We start from the raw sequence: 17,349 nt of genomic DNA, 5'->3' as shown, positions 1-17,349 counted from the left end.
ACAACTCAACAATTCTCTCTCAAAGCCATCTCCAAAGACTATGGCTCATGATACCTCCTCAAGTACCATTAAGGTTGCGTGAGCAAAACTCGCGTCACAAAACAACTCAACATATCGTACAATATCTCATTGCAGCATGCTAATAACTCATCATTAATCATGCTATTATACTCAAGCTCATAACTCAAACTCATAACTCAAACCAACAAGTACTTAAAGCAATTGCTAATTCTCTCAAGCTTTAGCTCTAAGTTCTCATTTCATCCTTCTACTTAGTAAAAAAAAAATCTCTCTTAACAATGACATTAGATTCCTTCATCTAAATCATCGTGACTTATCACAACTGCTCAAACAATTCTCATCACAAAACATCTCAAATACATCACATCATAACTCATAATTATGCATCCTCAATCATATAACATCATATGATATAAACGCTCTCATGATTCATCATGTAACGTCAACATATGCTCTTACAACATAATAACTCATTATTAATCATGTTGTCATCCTCAAACTCAAACTATGCACCTTCAAAGTGTAACATCATAACTCATCATATAACCTCAACATCATGCTCTTCAAAATTTAATGTCAAATAAACTTTGAAATTTTACATACCTCGTTGAGTCTGGTGTGATGGTGCGCTGAGCTCACGGTTGTTAATAACTATTAGTCTAGTGACTCATTCTAGACTAAACTCAAGACTTATAATTCAGAGCTTTCCTTGGCTCTGATACCACTTTGTCACAGCCCGCCCTAACTAAGGATAGTTAAGCCGAGTGATCTACGACTAGGGATGGGGTTAAAGAAGAAGGGGAAGAAAAGGGGCGTCATTTATAGCCGTAAAACTTACTCATCTTAATAAAACTCGTCATTTTTATTCATGAATACTCAATTGAAAATAGTCTATGAAAGACAGCATAAAACTTAATATCATTAATCAAGTTATACATCATATGAAACCATTCTCTTAAGACTCAAAGTATGACATAACATACTATAACATCAACAACATCTTGCAGCGGAAAGTAGCTAGACATATGTATGAAGACATATTCTAGACAGGTTAACTATTTATTAACAACCCTGGAGACTCCGCTCATTGCAGCACCATCATCACATCAGCTCAACCTGCACATTTAGAAAACATATGCAGGGCTGAGTACAAAAGCACTCAGTGGGCACGTATGCCTAGGTATAAAAATACATGCTTCAAAACTGTAAATTGTCATGCCATCATAAACAGTACAGCAAGGGAGTTTTTCGCTAAAAAGGCCCAAGCTTACTAAATTCATTTGTGATTCTTAAAGTTCGACTGCAGTCTAAGTTCTCTTGTAATCTATCATATCTGGAACTGTGTGCCGGAGAGGTGGCCACCTCTCACGGTCACTTGACCGGCCAACCCGCTAGATGACTCACGGTCATTGGTGTACACTAGTCCTGGCAGGATAGCTATCAACTGCTCAGGACCCGAATTCGATTGCATCATTGGCAAAGCCAAAGCAGATAGATATCATACTAAAATTGAAACATTTTATGGCAAGACAATACTTGAAATAACTTTAACTCAAAGATTTTGTCATGAAATAACTTGCTTGAATGTAACATTTAAACTCATTTGATATATATGAAACTGAAATTAACAGTTAGATCATCTCATGCATTCATTCGTATAAGAGGCCTACGATACGTAGGGGATCTCTATATACGTATAGTAAAAGTAATGCCCACCTGATTGCAGTGTTTTGCTACTTAAGACAATGATTCTCTTTCCTTAGCGCGATAGGTTACTCAGACGCTTTTGTTTATTTGAACCTTTGATAACACGAAAACATGTGTTCGAGTGAATAATAGAAAAGATAACAACAAATGCAGTGAATCACTATTCACTCATTTCTCTAACTACCCATATTTCCTTAAACGACTATATCTAACTCATATACAATCGTTCTTCCTTTATCAAAATATTTCATGTACCTTTGAGGATGTAGGAAATTCCATTTTATATTATTCATTTATTTATCTATTATAAATAAAGAATAATTCTATAAACATAAAACGTTTTCCTTTTCCCCATTTAATAATGCCAATCACCAATATATATACACATCAATAGCTCATTTATAATCTAAAAGTGATATTTTATCAACAATAAAACTTTAAAATCCTTAATAGGAATTATTTTGAATCATTTCCATCTCAACAAAACTGTATAGATTCAACTTCAACTAATAAACTGCTTTTACTCCGAACTCGTATGGAGTCGAATTTTATATCAATAGAAACCTCTTTGAGTCTAGTTTAATTGAAAAAAAAAGTATGTTGAAAAACTCCAAGTAGTTTAAGAGATATAGCGATTTTCCCATCGCCTACCAGATTCGGCAGTTTCTGCCAACTGAAAGTCCAGATTTTTGAAAAATAGCAAACGTTACCTGAATGAGCTCAAATTTTATATGTAGATAGCTAACACATATATCTTCATAGAATAAAAATTTGAGAGCTAAATATCAACATATGGTTACTGAAATAATTAACCTAATCATCTGCCTCACGACAGTTTCAGCAGATACTGGCAGTAGACTTCTCAAATTTTAAAAGAGTAGTAAACGAAGTTCAAATAACATGAAACTTTGTACAAATATTCACCACACTCCCATCTATACCCCAGAAATTTCCCATAATATAATAGAAACGGGAATGCATCGAAATAAGGGCGTCAACTTACCCTTGTCCAAGTGAGCACTAATGGAAGTTGTTCGTCGGGGGTTTTCTGGTCGTCGTTCCGCGATGGTGTTTAGCCGCGAAGGTCTACGACTTAGTCTTCCTCGTGCGAGGTAGATCAGGCTACACAACGGTGTTTTCTCAATCCTTTTTCGTCGTAAGGATAGTGAGAAACGAAAGCCGTAAGTTGGCCGGTGGCTAAGTCGGGAATTCGACGTTGGCCTCCGAAGGATATTGCGGCCTTTGGTCAGGAAAATATAGAGAAGGCTTCGGCCTTTCGATTGTTGGGTTTGGTAGCCTGAAGATGGAGGAACGAGTACACGTTCTCGGTTCAGAGCCTAGTGGCCGGTCGGCGAAGAAATAGCCTGGCGAAGGGAGCTCACTTGAGCTCTTGCAAGTAAGAAATTTTAAAAATTCTCCTAAACTCTCTCTTGCCTCACACCTCTTGCTGCACTTCTTCCTTCTGCAGAACTCTCCTCAATTTATAGAGGAGTTTCTGCAGACAACAGAATCAAAATGGTGGAAATTTTTGGTACCGGGAGTTGCAACTTTTGAAAATTTGATTGTTGAAATTTGCATCTTTTGACAAAATAAAGACACAAATTTGATAACGGAGTTCGGCCAATTATGCCTACGTCTCCGGAGCTGCTGCAGATCTATTTAACAAGGGAGAAAAATATACAGTGTTTACAACACTCACAACACTCAACTCACAACCCGTTATTCCCCGTGAAAATTACTATCTAATTTTCACTATTCACGAATTTCACTATTCGCGACGACTGTCACTATTCACTTGAACAGTACTTCACTATTCACCTTTTCTCCCAACCCTTCACCTGCTCCTCTCTTTCTCTAGATTGCAGATGAATCTTTTTTTTTCTTTGGTTTTGGGTGTATTTACAAATGCTGCTTCGAGGATTATTTATAGGGAATTGAGGTGGTAGGTGGCTGCAGTGTGAAAAGAAATGTTGCCATTGTTGAATGGCTTGCCGCAACTTTTTGACAATTGTGGGAGCTGCTTTTTGACTAACATGTAGGAATTGTTGTGTTGGATGAAAAATCGAGAAATACGTGTAGTGCCGTGATCTAGTTTCTCCTAGTTCCTGTAATAATTCTCCAATTCTTGTTTAATAAATACTCGTCGTATTTATATAAATTAAATCCTCAATCTTGAGATTTAATACGTGAAAGTCGGAATTAATTCGCGACTTAATACCTTAACACATATAACGCGAAATAATAAAATTATTATGCATATGATCTCAAATTATAATTCTAACAATTCGATTTAAATAACACGATTTATGAAATCGATTATAAATCTAAAATTTCTAATACTATTGAATCAATCAACTGGTAATGCAAAGTTTTAATGTGTAGCTAAACCAATAATTAAGGTTATTGGTTTGATTCATGATTGAATATTAAATCGCAGCTCTGTATCTCTTATACAGACTTTTGCTGAAATAATATTATCTGAACAAAATAATCACAATAAATAATTAAAAAATTTTTTATAACTAATGCACATATTTAATCTAATATGTATTTAAAAGAGCGGGGCATTACATTTAAGAACTGAAAATAATTTATAATTTCTATTTTATAACAAGTTTTTATTTCCACCTCTCTAGTGAGAACTATAATTTTTGTAAGAATATGAGAATCAATGAAATTATTGTATCTGCTGTAAAAATTAATGCATCCGTTGCTAAATTTATTGCACTCGGGAAAAAAATTCGCTCACTTCAAAATTTGAATACACGTGCTACATTCACTCACCAAGATAATGCGAGCAAATGATACTTTTGAATGAGGTCGAGAAGGGTCTGGACCAAAAAATAAAAAAACTGAAAAAAACAATCTGGATAAAAAAAGAAGCAATAAGAAAAAAAAATTAAAAAATTTAAAATAAAAGAGTATATTACAAAAACTGAAAAGAACATCTGAACAAAAAAAAAATCGATAAAAAAGTAAAAATAAAATAAAAAAATTACAAAAATTGATGAATATGTTATGATTGGGGACTAAACACACAACCTCAGGGTGATAATCAATGCATTAGACCAGTATATATTTATATATATGTGCATTTTTTTTCCAGTGGGCTTCTAGTCGGGCTAAGCACGAGTTTCGAGTTCAGACTATGGGCCGACGATCTTATTACATGGTGCAACATGTTGTATATAAATTTTTGTATTAGTGAATTAAGAGACATTGTTGGTCACTTCATTAGTTGGTTGATACGTGAGCACTAATTTAATAGCAACAAAAATTGCAACTATAACAGTATAATATATATATATATATATATATATATATATATATATATATATATATATATATAGGGAGAGGTTCAGGAAAAAACTATAAATAAAAGAAGATCGGAGAACCATTTTCAGCCATTCGATCATCAAGATCTACGGTGGATGCATCATCTTGTTGGATGAATGCAGATCCTGGGTTCGAATCCTGAAGGGAGTATATATATATATATATATATATATATATATATATATATATATATATATATATATATATATATATATATATATATATATATATATATGGAAGAGCTAAAATAAGAGCATTTCTTAAGATATAAAATAAGAATCATTTTCAGCCCTTAGATCATCAAAATCTACGGTTGATTCGTAATCCTGTTGGATGGATTTATGGTCATGAGTTCGAATTCCAAAGGTAGCAAAAATTTATTTTTCACAATTCATACCTTTATACAGCGAATTCATACGTGTTCTACATAAAATTCATACATTAAAAATTGCTCTTATTTCTTATATTAAGATGTGCTCTCATGGTAGCACACCCCTATATATATATATATATATATATATATATATATATATATATATATATATAGGGGAGGACTACAGTAAAAACACTTCTTAAAATATAAATATAAACGTTTTTTAATGTACGAATTTTATCCAACAGGGTTACGAATTCATCCAACATGGTTACGAATTGCGAAAAATAAATTTTTGCTACCTTTGGGATTCGAACCCAGGACCACGAAATCATCCAAAAGGGTTACGAATCAACCGTAGATCTTGATGATCTAAGGGCTGAAAATCATTTATATTTTATACACTTAAGAGTGTTTTTATTCTAGCCCTCCCCTATATATATATATATATATATATATATATATATATATATATATATATATATATATATATAAGCTCAATCACTTACATAAATAGTGAGTTATGCTTTCCCGCCAAAATCATCTTACTATTGTTAGAAATAACTATCTTTTTAATTTTTTTATTTGTTCTTATTTACGTCCACTTAAGATTATATGAAATACTTTTTTGTTATAATTTTTCATATTGCTGCCCCAACTTGAGTATTAGTGAATTTTTTATCTTTTAAATATTATATATTCGTTAGTCATACGGATAAATGTAAATAAACTGGTTAATAAATATTTATATTGGTAACATATATGATATATGATTGAAATAGACTTTAAGATATTTATTTATTTATTCTTTCTTGAATATTTAATCAACATATGTTAAATATTTGAAATTTAAGATTAATCATAATTAACCATTATGATTGTGTATCAATTAAAATCTATTAATTATAACATAATCATAGAACTATAATTTATTGCATTAGTAATTTTTATCGCTTGAATATTTTATAGGTAATAGTTATATTATATATATATATATATATTGTTTTTTTGAATAAAATATGTAATAGCATATTTTCGTAGAAAATAATCACACGTGTTCAATAAATGTAAATAAAATATTTAGTAAATGTAGGTATTACAAATTTAACAACTAGTGGTGATAATGATGTTTATGCATATATCGATCTCCTTTCGTATAGTATATTTTGCTTAAATCATATGAAGTTCCAATAAGAAACATCATTTCAAACACTTACCGTCCTATTCTAACAACATCTACGATAATTTTTATTTGAAAGAACGAATAATAATAGTTCTTGCTCATATCTTGTACAACATAAATTTTTTAACATCCATATAATATTAATAGATAATTTCAAGTATAAAAATATTTAAAAATAATATTTATTATTAAAAAATATTGTCTCTCATGCATCGCACGGGAGCAAAACTAGTTATAGCACTAAACAACAAGTAGAGTATCGCATCCACGATAACTGACAAGCGAAAATACCCCAAATAATCATAATAAAATCTCAAGTAATATCCAGGCAAACAAATATGACGGATGATTAAAACTAATTTCAAAGTAGAGTAAATAAAATTCCGATTAATAAACGACTAATCCTAGGGAATGTAGTTTCATTAATCAAATTCATACAATTAATCTATTAATCTTAATTACCAATTTTATCCAGTTCTAATGAGAAATCACATAAATAATCACACACTCTCACATAAATATTTTAATAGGAAAAAAGTTAATATTAATGGGCTTGTATATATTTTTATTGTCCCCCTCAATGCAATAATCATAAACAATGATCAAACCTCTGCTCCCACAAGTTCTGGCGACTCTGTCCCTTCCGGGGACGCAGCGGGCAAACCTCTGGTAGCCCAGCCGCTTGCGGTTCTGCCTACCGTCTCCGACCAAACTCCGACCGCTGGCGCCAGGAAAGAGGCTAATTGTCCGCGATATGTCTCTTTCCGTCAGTCTCTGATTGATGGGGTGGTCGTTCTCGACTCCGGGAATGACACGTATTCTAACACTGAGCAGCGTGAGTCATCAGATGGGACGTCTTCGGCCTCAGAGATTGATCAGGCTCGTCCAGCTTCGGACTCGACATCTACTATGCTTGATATGTCGGTTTCTGACGATCATTCGACTAATGTCAAGCGCGGCCGAGGGCGTCCTAAGGGTACTACCAAAAAATCTAGGAAGGGGAGGGTTTCTGATACCTCTATAAAGCATCGACTACGGCATCCTGCTATTCAGAGCTCCTCCATTAGTTTGCCTTCAGATATATCGATTTTTTAGAGTAAGATCTAAGACACCACAGCCAAAGGTCTTCTTCTCAACACTTTCACAATCTCCGCTCCAAGGGATGCTGCCGGTCTTGCAATGACGGCGGTCTCTTCTCAACGTTGGGAGGGACATCATGGATTATGGTTTTTCTGCAGATGATACTCTTGACTGTTGATTTTCTGTTATGTTTTTCAAAGCCCGTTAGTTTGCGCTAATGTGCCTTCAACGAGTTTTTCTTCGACTTTTTTCCTTTTTCCTGTGTTTTATTTTTCGTTTTCTTCTTTCTCAATAAAATTTCATTTCAGCATAAACAATCATCAAATAATTATATAAATGAATTAAATCTTCTAACATTTTGAGAAGCAAAATCATCAATAATATTTTCAAGATCAATGTTTTTTAATACCTCATGTTCAATGCATAAAATCGTTAAATCATTTAACCTTTCTTGAGACATAGTAAAACGCAAATATGATTTTATCAATTTTAGTTTTGAAAAACTTCTTTTTACTGAAGCTACAATAATCGATAATATTCTATATGCAATAGAAACATTAAGGAAAACGATATGAGAAATCATTTTTTTAATAGGAAAAAGTTATTCCCTCCGTCCACGAAAAGTATGACACTTTTGCCATTTTGAGTGTCCACGAAAAGTATGGCACTTTCAATTTTAAGACATGATCCCACCACTTTTTCCTATCTTTTATCCTTACAAACATCCATTATTTACAAAAAAACCATCCTTAGTTCAATTTCAACCACTCATTTCAAATTTTGGTGGGAACCTTTTGTCACTACATAAAATTCACCATCAATTTTCTTAAAACCTGTGTCCACCAAAAATGTCATATTTTTAGTGGACAGAGAGAATAATATTGATGGGCTTGTATTTTTATTGTCTCTCCCCCTGCCCTTCAATTATGGGGCCCTAGGCCCGTGTCCCTTGGGTCCAATGAAAGGGTCGGCCTGGCATGATGAGAGAATTGTATTTTAGATATATGAGTGTTATAATAATAATGTTCAAATTAAGTTTAATTTATTCCAACATAAATTCGATTAATTCTAAATGTGAACATTTTTGAAAATTCAATAACTCATTAAAATGAAGCATTTACAATATAAACAAAGCAATAATGAAATCTAGTACTACATAAAAATCAAAATTCTCATAATATAATATACACCTCTAAAATTTAAAAAGAAATCACATGTACATATAAAGAATAAACGTACAACATTCAAATAACACTACATAAGATTGTATAAAATGAAATTAATTTCTCTAATATCACATTTATTTTTTCTGTTCATCTGCTATTTTCAATAAATCTATCAATATAAGATTGTATTCACTACTTTTTATAAAATTTAAATTATACTCCCTCTGTCCCGCCCAAGATGCTACATATTCCTTTTTGGGCCGTCCCAACGAAGATGCTACATTTCTATAGTTGGCAAAAATAAGGAATTTTAAACACTTAATTAACACTAATTAAGTATTTCTTTATTACATTCTCTCTCCTACTTTATCACTTTATTACATTCTCTTTTTTACTTTATCACTTTATTACTTTCTCTCTCCTACTTTATCATTTTATTATTATACACTTAAAACATTAATCTACAACTCCTTAAATCCCGTGTCGAGAAGCAAATGTAGCGTCTTGGCCGGGACGGAGGGAGTATAAAGGATGAATTATACATGTGTATAAATACATATAATAATAAATAAATAATAACAAATTTAAATCATTTTAAATTTAAATTTAAAAAAATAACATGCAATATACAGTTTTCGCGCCTGAGGGGCACAACTAGTTATATAAATGCATTAATAATACATGTAATTAACTTGTACTAGTATTAAATATTGTCAATCGAAAAGGTGTTAATATAACTTGTAATCGAATTGGGCCAAGCTAAATTTTACAAAAATCCACTGGAGATTAGATATATCCGTTTCATTTGGTTTTGTATATTATTGGGCTTTTAAGAGTCCCGGCCCAAAACCATGCACTATTGACTGTGTTTTTCGACACACTGTTTCAAAAGGTTAGAAATGGCGAGATTGAGTAATGGCAGAAATTATGGCGCGCTGAAGCACATACCTCGACAATCCCTCCTTATAATTCCTTTTTCAAATTTATTATGTATTGAAGTTCGCCGAGTCGAAGTGATTTTTGAAATTATGTACTGGTTAAGTAAATGCTTTGATTCGTAGTTCAAGCTAAAATTCTTTTCGTTTTTCTTTTTTCAAATTTATTTTTGTCAAAATGGCGGCGACGAAGGGTTCGTCATCGTCGCCGATGTGTAATTTGGCGGTTTTGGATTCTTTGAGTGAAAACTCAATCGGAGAAATGGCGGATAGCTGGAATGCGTTTTGCGCAGCAACAGAAGCGCTGCTTAGAGGCGATGAAAATTTGTCGTTCGCTTCTGATATCGTGCCACGTGTTCGAAATCTTTGCGTTCATGGGCTCCAGTCACTGATCGTCGAGCACTTCCTTTGCTCTGTGGAGGTACTATTATAATTTGACTTGCTCATTCAATGTTAAATTTCAGAGTGCCATTATTTTGAAAGGGGATTTGATTTTTTTTTTTGGATTAGCTTAAGCTTTCGTTCATTGTTCTGCATTGTTGCTGTAGGGTTCGGCTTCTTCCATTTTGAATCTAAAGTAGAGTTGTATCTTTATATTGATTTTGATTTTTCTTGGCTATTGATAGTGTAACTATAAAAGACTTCAAGAATTAAACTTACGTTTCATGAGGGTGTTTTTGTTTGATTTTGGAACGCATTAGCATAATATATTTGAGGCATTATCGTCTCCTCCTTCCGCCTTTCTGCACTTGTTGTTTGATTTATGTGGGAAGTTCGTTTAACTTGAAAAATCTCTTATAAGAATAATAACGAGTTGGGAGATTAAATGAGATAATTATGCAGTGGTGTTTTGTCATTTGTGTGATGATCATAGTATGAATGGTTGCCTTATCTGCTGTCTCTTTGTAAACTCATTGTTACTCGTGTTGCTACAGAAAATATTTGAGAAAAATGGAGCATTGAGGTTTTGGAAGCATTTTGATGCCTACAGCAAATTGGTAGTTCTGGATATGGAAGACATGGTATGAAGCATGCAATAGCGTGTATCTTTATTTTTGTCCTTCCAAGTGCTTATGAGACTATTTATTAATTTAGTGATCCAAAATTCCATGTTCAAAGTTTCAGTGTCACCTTAAAGTGATTTTGTTCGTCCATAAGAATTTCTAAAATCAGTAAATTTCTTTCAGGTATCTATTTAAGTTTTCAGAATTTTATCTTTTTCTTAGAACACAAGCGACACAAACAGAAACTGATAAACAAGGTCAAGCTTAGAGCTGAACATAGTTGTATCCATTTTTTATTTGACAAGTTGCTCTTATCCATTTTTTGTTGATCTTGAGTAAACTAGGAAACTGTTTTTGGAATATTTGATAAATTATTAATTGTTCTCCTAGTAAATCTATTGCTAACAGTAGTTTTTAGGTGCCGAGCATTGCAACAAATAGAATCATTTTTTAAAATTTGCAGTGCTTGAATTTTAGTTCATGCATTTCTCAAATGAAGGAATTCGGGTATCAGCAAATACATTAATAAGTGTATGCAGGCGTAGGCGTGTGTGCGTGTTATATATGTAACCAGATTTTCATGTTATTTTACCCGGCTGGTAAAATTATAAGATTTAACATTTGTAGTATACATTCTGTTTTGTGGACCTTCTAATGATCCTTAGTTAAAAAAGTGAGTTTATAAAAAGTGATTTTAACAACCTTAAATTGGACGATCCACATGAGATATGCAGTGATTAAAAATTTTGTGTAGCATTCTGATTTGGAAAGTATTTTGAAATAGGATCAACAAGGGGAGATGCAAAATGTGCTACATACAGCCTTACAACAGATATCATCTGAAAAGCAATACCAAGAGAAGTGCCTATTAGTGTTGATTCAGGCTTTAGAGATGTGCAGGGATATTAAGCCTACAGAAACAGCCCATTCGGATGCAGAACGAAACTACCTATTATCAAAATATCAATTAATAGTAACTTCGGTTCTCATGGCTAGTCTTCCTCGACATTTCCCTGGTATGTAGTCATTTAAATCAATTTATTTTATGCATGTGTCCACATATTTTGTAATAACTCTTTCGGCTGGAGCCCAGCAAAAACCTAAAAATGCATTTAGTATGCAATCAATCATTAGATATTTGTTGCACAATACTTTGTTGACATCTCCATCTTTGATAGTCTAAACATGTAGTCTTTATGGGGCATATGCGCCAGATCCTTAAAATAGATGAAACATCTTATGACATTATTTGAACTCTTTGAAGATTATTGTGTTAACTGTTGTTATCTATGTTTCATTTAATGCTTAGATGTGCTTCAGTGGTACTTTAAGGGACAGCTTGAGGAGTTAAGTGCAATGATGGCTACAGGCTCTGAGTACGATAACAAGTTAAATGTAGATGATGAAGGGGACCTGGATTGCAGAAGAATGGAAATGGATATTGATGAAAATCATCACCAACGAATTATACTGGGAAACAACAAATTAGTAAAGAACATTGGGGAGGTTGTGCGTGATCTGAGGAATCTTGGTTTCACCTCAATGGCTGAAGATGCCTATGCGTCTGCTATATTTCTTCTATTGAAGGTTCATATTTGTTAAATTATAGTATATGAGCACAATCAAATTTCCTCTTGTTTTTGAAGTTTGATTCCTTTCACAGAAGTGATGATACCCTTTTCTGATTCCATGACATTTATTTTTCCTTTTGTTAATGTATTTCAATATTCAGGAAACCTTTATATCATCCAAAGAAAGCTATGCCCTTGTACTTTAAAGTTCACTGATTTTCTTGATACAATTTCTTTCTGGTTCCTGTTGGCTTGTCAGGCCAAAGTGCATGAGCTGGCTGGTGAGGATTTCAGATTTTCAGTATTAGAATCCATTAAGCGGTGGATACAGGTAATTCATGTAGAAATGGTGTTGTTCAATACTTCAATTCTGATAGGTCCTATTAGAACCTAAGAGATACTGGTCTCCCCTTTCATTATTATATGCTGTTGCATATTTCTATATCTCCTGCTTGAATCCTTTTGTCATATACTGTTCTCATATACCCTAATTAAGTGTGGATACATGATCTTCATATAGAAATGTAAATAGTTCCTGTTACAATCTAGGAGACATTGGCCTCCACTTTCGATATTATACGACCTTTTAAATCGGGTGTTATGTTTTGTAGGATGTGCCACTTCAGTTTTTACATGCCCTTCTTGCTTACCTGGGTGACTCTGTAAGTTACGGAAGCCCTACTTCTGGTCTGAAATCTCCTTTGGCATCTCATCCATCTTATACATATTGTGGAAACGAAGTTCCTTCGGAGGGACTCATCCGATGGCAGTTGCGCCTAGAGTATTTTGCTTATGAAACATTACAAGATCTAAGAATAGCCAAGCTTTTTGAAATTATTGTCGATTATCCTGACAGGTAACTTTATCACTTTGTGCACTAACAAATTTGTAAGATCCTCACAAAATGTAGGGCAGTGCTTCAGGAAGGTATGACATGCATGCTTGAGTTGAGGCAGGGCTTCTATCTGTATTGTTAGTCTAAATATTTCATCAAAGTACATTTTTGAGGTTATGATTGGCAACAAAACCATAGATGAAACTTCAAAAGTTATCAAAAGGGGGAAGAGATTAAAGTTTTGTGTGTGTGATAGGTGGTGGGGTGGGAGGATTATCAAAAGAAAGTAAATTTTCTGATCTTTGAGAGAACTTTTGATGCTTAGTGGTGTTATATTATCTTCTTTGTATTTCAGTTCCCCTGCTATTGAAGACTTGAAACAGTGTCTTGAATATACTGGGCAACACTCAAAGCTTGTAGATTCTTTCATAGCTGCACTAAAATATCGGTTACTAACAGCTGGTGCCTCTACCAATGATATATTGCATCAATATGTTTCAACTATTAAAGCCCTTCGGACAATAGACCCAGCTGGCGTATTCCTTGAAGCTGTTGGTGAACCAATAAGAGAATACTTGAAAGGAAGGAAGGATACCATTAAATGCATTGTTACTATGCTCACTGATGGGGCTGGTGGAAATCCTACTGGACCTGGGAGTACTGGGGATAGCCTTCTTGAAGAGCTAAATAGAGATGAAGAAAATCAAGAGAGTTCTAGCTTTGATGATGATGTTTACACCGATGACAAGCAAGCTTGGATAAATGCTCAAAGGTATGCTACTTAACTACTTAAACTTTACATTATCGTTAGAAAGATGTACGTCATCTATACACCTATATACAAAAGATCAAACTAATGTCCTTGTCATAATAGAAAGAGATGCTCTACTGCTTTCAAATTTCAAACTGTTGACATAGTGTGGTGGTATGCACGCTTCAAGTTGGGAACCTGATCCAGTGGAAGCAGATCCCTTGAAGGGCAGTAGGTACCGGAGGAAGGTTGACATTCTTGGTATGATTGTTGGCATAATTGGTTCGAAGGATCAGTTGGTAAATGAGTATCGTGTTATGCTGGCTGAAAAGCTTCTGAATAAATCTGATTATGACATTGACTCAGAGATACGTACACTGGAACTCCTGAAGGTTGTTCATTAAGATAATTAATGGTTCTGCAACTTCAAAACCTTCTAGTCTATTGCTTCTTTGAGCTAATTTTCCTCTGTAATTTAATTTTTTATCGCAGATTCATTTTGGTGAGAGCAGCATGCAGAAATGTGAAATAATGCTCAATGATCTAATTGATTCAAAAAGGACGAACACAAATATTAAAAAAGCGACTATCAAGCAACAACCTAAGCCAGGTTTTTTAGAATATCTCATGCTGAAGAATACTAAAGCTTCTCATGCAGTTCATTGGAAAAATTAGTTTTACAAAATAATTATAAATGCTTATGATTATGTCTCATTAGTGTGTGCAAATTACACAGTTTCTGACATTGGAGAGGTTGAGCTTTCACTAGATAATGTTGATGCTACCATTATATCATCAAATTTCTGGCCACCTATCCAGGTAGACATTTAATTCTTTAAGTTCATTATTTACATAATTGTGTAGCTTGTCCTCTAATCTCGTATAATAGAAAATATTTAAGGACGTAATATTCTCTGGTTTGAATTCTGTTTATGTCCTTATGATTTTAATAGGCATGTAATACCTTTTGCAGTTCCATGAGGAGTAAAGTTTTACCAGATGAACTATGTTTCTTATTTCAGGATGAGGCCCTTAATATACCTGGACCTTTGGACCAGCTTTTAAGTGATTATGCTAAAAGGTTTAATGAAATCAAGACCCCCCGTAAGCTCCTCTGGAAGAGAAGTCTTGGTACTGTGAAGGTCAGTTTGCTTCCATGGAAAATGATGCTGCATTTTCTTTTGAAGTAGAATATACTTTGGATTTGAAGTTACTATGGACATGCTGTTAGGCATATAAGTTAGGGAGCCCTAACTTAACCCAAAACCATGGTCAAATGTAAAGGGTTGACCCCTCTTATATACCATTCCACATTTCATGTGGAATTGATGTGGGATATCGTAACAATTCATCCTCCATTAAGAACGGACTTGCACCGCGAATGACTCTCACTCTGGGGAGCCTTCGATCGACACAGGCAGGTCGCCTTCAAGCCCCTGGAGTCGGGCGGCATTCTCCCCAGGTAGCCCTCTCCCGTAAATGACCGGATCCGGCAGGTCGGACCAAATTGTTAGGCATATAAGTTAGGGAGCCCTAACTTAACCCAAAACCATGATCAGAGGTAAAGGGTTGACCCCCTCTGATATACCATTCCTTACTTTTATGGGGAACCGATGTGGGATATCGTAACACATGCTATATTCGTGCTTATTTTACTTGCGAACTTCTTAATCCACAAAGAATGGAATTACTTTATAAATAAAGCTGAAAACGGTCTTATTATATCAAGATAATAGTAGGTCAGGTGGTACATAGTCATATTTGGAAACGTCTGAATTAATCTCAGTAGTAGATGCTGAAGTAAACAACTGCATAAATTTGTCAAAATAATGTTAAGAAATTATAGTTGCCACTACAGCTGCTGATATAATACTTCATTATCTTACTTGAATATGCATGGGCATCTTCTTATGCTTTCTTACCTTGTCAAAACAAGATCAAGTGGCTGATATAAACCTTCTCTATCTAAAGAATATACTGTATACATGGACATCTGCTTGTGCTCTCTTAGCTTGTTACATCATTAGTACCGTGTGGTTTCATTTTGGTTCAGTTGGAGCTACAATTCGAAGATAGAACACTGCCATTTATGGTCACACCTCTCCAAGCTGCCATCATCGGTCAATTTGAGGATCAAACAAGGTAACCTGGGGAAAATTTACTTACTTTGTTATAAGATGGTTTTCTGTTCAATCGTAATTTATCAGGTTGCTCGACTTTGTTATGGATTTTCCTCAATTGTCATGTATTATGTTGCTTTCAGTTGGACGTCCAAGAATCTGGCTGCTGCTGTTGGTGTACCAATTGATGTCCTGAACAGAAGAATATATTTTTGGATAAACAAGGTTGCAAGTCAACTGTTCATCTATTAGAAATCTATGCTTCAAATTATTTTCAGACAAAGGTGTTCAATTTGGGGATCTGACAATCTCTGTGGATCGATCATTTTTACTTATGGTCAATTTAGGGGATCCTAGCAGAATCAGCGCCGGAGTCTGGGGATCATACATTTACTCTGGTGGAAGCCATGGCCGAGGGTGGAAAAGCTGGAGTTGGCAGCGGTAGCTCTGAGGAGCTTATAGCTGGTGATGAGGACGCAGAGAGATCGGTAGCATCTGTTGAAGATCAACTGCGCAAAGAAATGACTGTTTATGAGGTAGGCACATTAATCTCTTCATTTCTGATGTTCACATCATAATTATGGTTATGCAGATTTCTGGAATTTACGGAGTGATTAGCTAAAATCTGTTATTTCTGTCGTCGTTGTGCTTATGAGTATTTCTGTCAAATTGTTGCAGAAATTCATCACAGGGATGCTCACCAATTTCGGCAGCATGGCATTGGACCGGATTCACAATACTCTCAAGGTAAACCCGAGCTTGCCAAAACTGAGGTCCGTGTTGGCACGACTCACTAACGAGCAACACTCTTAATATTTTTTATAGATGTTCTGCATAGGCGACCCCTCGTATGACAAATCACTCCAACAGCTGCAAAGCTTTTTGGCTGGTCTAGTTGCAGAAGAGAAGCTCCAACTCAGAGATGGAATGTATTTCTTGAACAAGCAGTAACCATCTTTTTTCATTTTGACACGCTGAAAATGTTATTTAAACCGTCTTGAATCATGTAAACTAGTTTGTATGATGCCTATTTCGTTCAGGTTCATTGTTGCCTTTTGAACTGCACTCAAGGTTGAAGAAAATACTTGGCTCCCGCGTCTGGTTTGGGGGCGCATTAGTTTTAATAAATGATTGGAAGATTTGTATAAAATGAAGAGATTGACCAAGATTGAGTGGACTAAGGGACCAATCAAATTAATGTGTTAAGTAGTTGAGTTTTTGTAAATATTGAGTATGAGCATTTATAAATATTGAGTATATGAATGAA

The 17,349-nt window shown here is 34.3% G+C and overlaps 1 protein-coding gene across 1 annotated transcript; it reads left to right on the top strand.

Annotated features, from left to right (window-relative positions):
* Positions 1–9,729: 9,729 nt before the first annotated feature.
* On the top strand, positions 9,730–17,127 carry LOC130995786 (anaphase-promoting complex subunit 2). The gene is made up of 16 exons (XM_057921198.1): positions 9,730–10,222; positions 10,737–10,823; positions 11,590–11,821; positions 12,115–12,392; positions 12,636–12,707; positions 12,988–13,232; positions 13,567–13,983; positions 14,153–14,354; positions 14,455–14,572; positions 14,699–14,781; positions 14,985–15,104; positions 16,016–16,104; positions 16,226–16,307; positions 16,430–16,618; positions 16,761–16,829; positions 16,908–17,127. Exons 1-16 carry the CDS (start codon positions 9,980–9,982, stop codon positions 17,031–17,033), a joined length of 2,652 nt encoding a protein of 883 aa, XP_057777181.1. The 5' UTR covers positions 9,730–9,979; the 3' UTR covers positions 17,034–17,127.
* Positions 17,128–17,349: the final 222 nt, after the last annotated feature.

The sequence above is a fragment of the Salvia miltiorrhiza genome, chromosome 7, assembly GCF_028751815.1.
Source record: "Salvia miltiorrhiza cultivar Shanhuang (shh) chromosome 7, IMPLAD_Smil_shh, whole genome shotgun sequence".
NCBI classification, from domain to species: domain Eukaryota; kingdom Viridiplantae; phylum Streptophyta; class Magnoliopsida; order Lamiales; family Lamiaceae; genus Salvia; species Salvia miltiorrhiza.
This window is presented reverse-complemented; position numbering and strand designations above follow the sequence as displayed.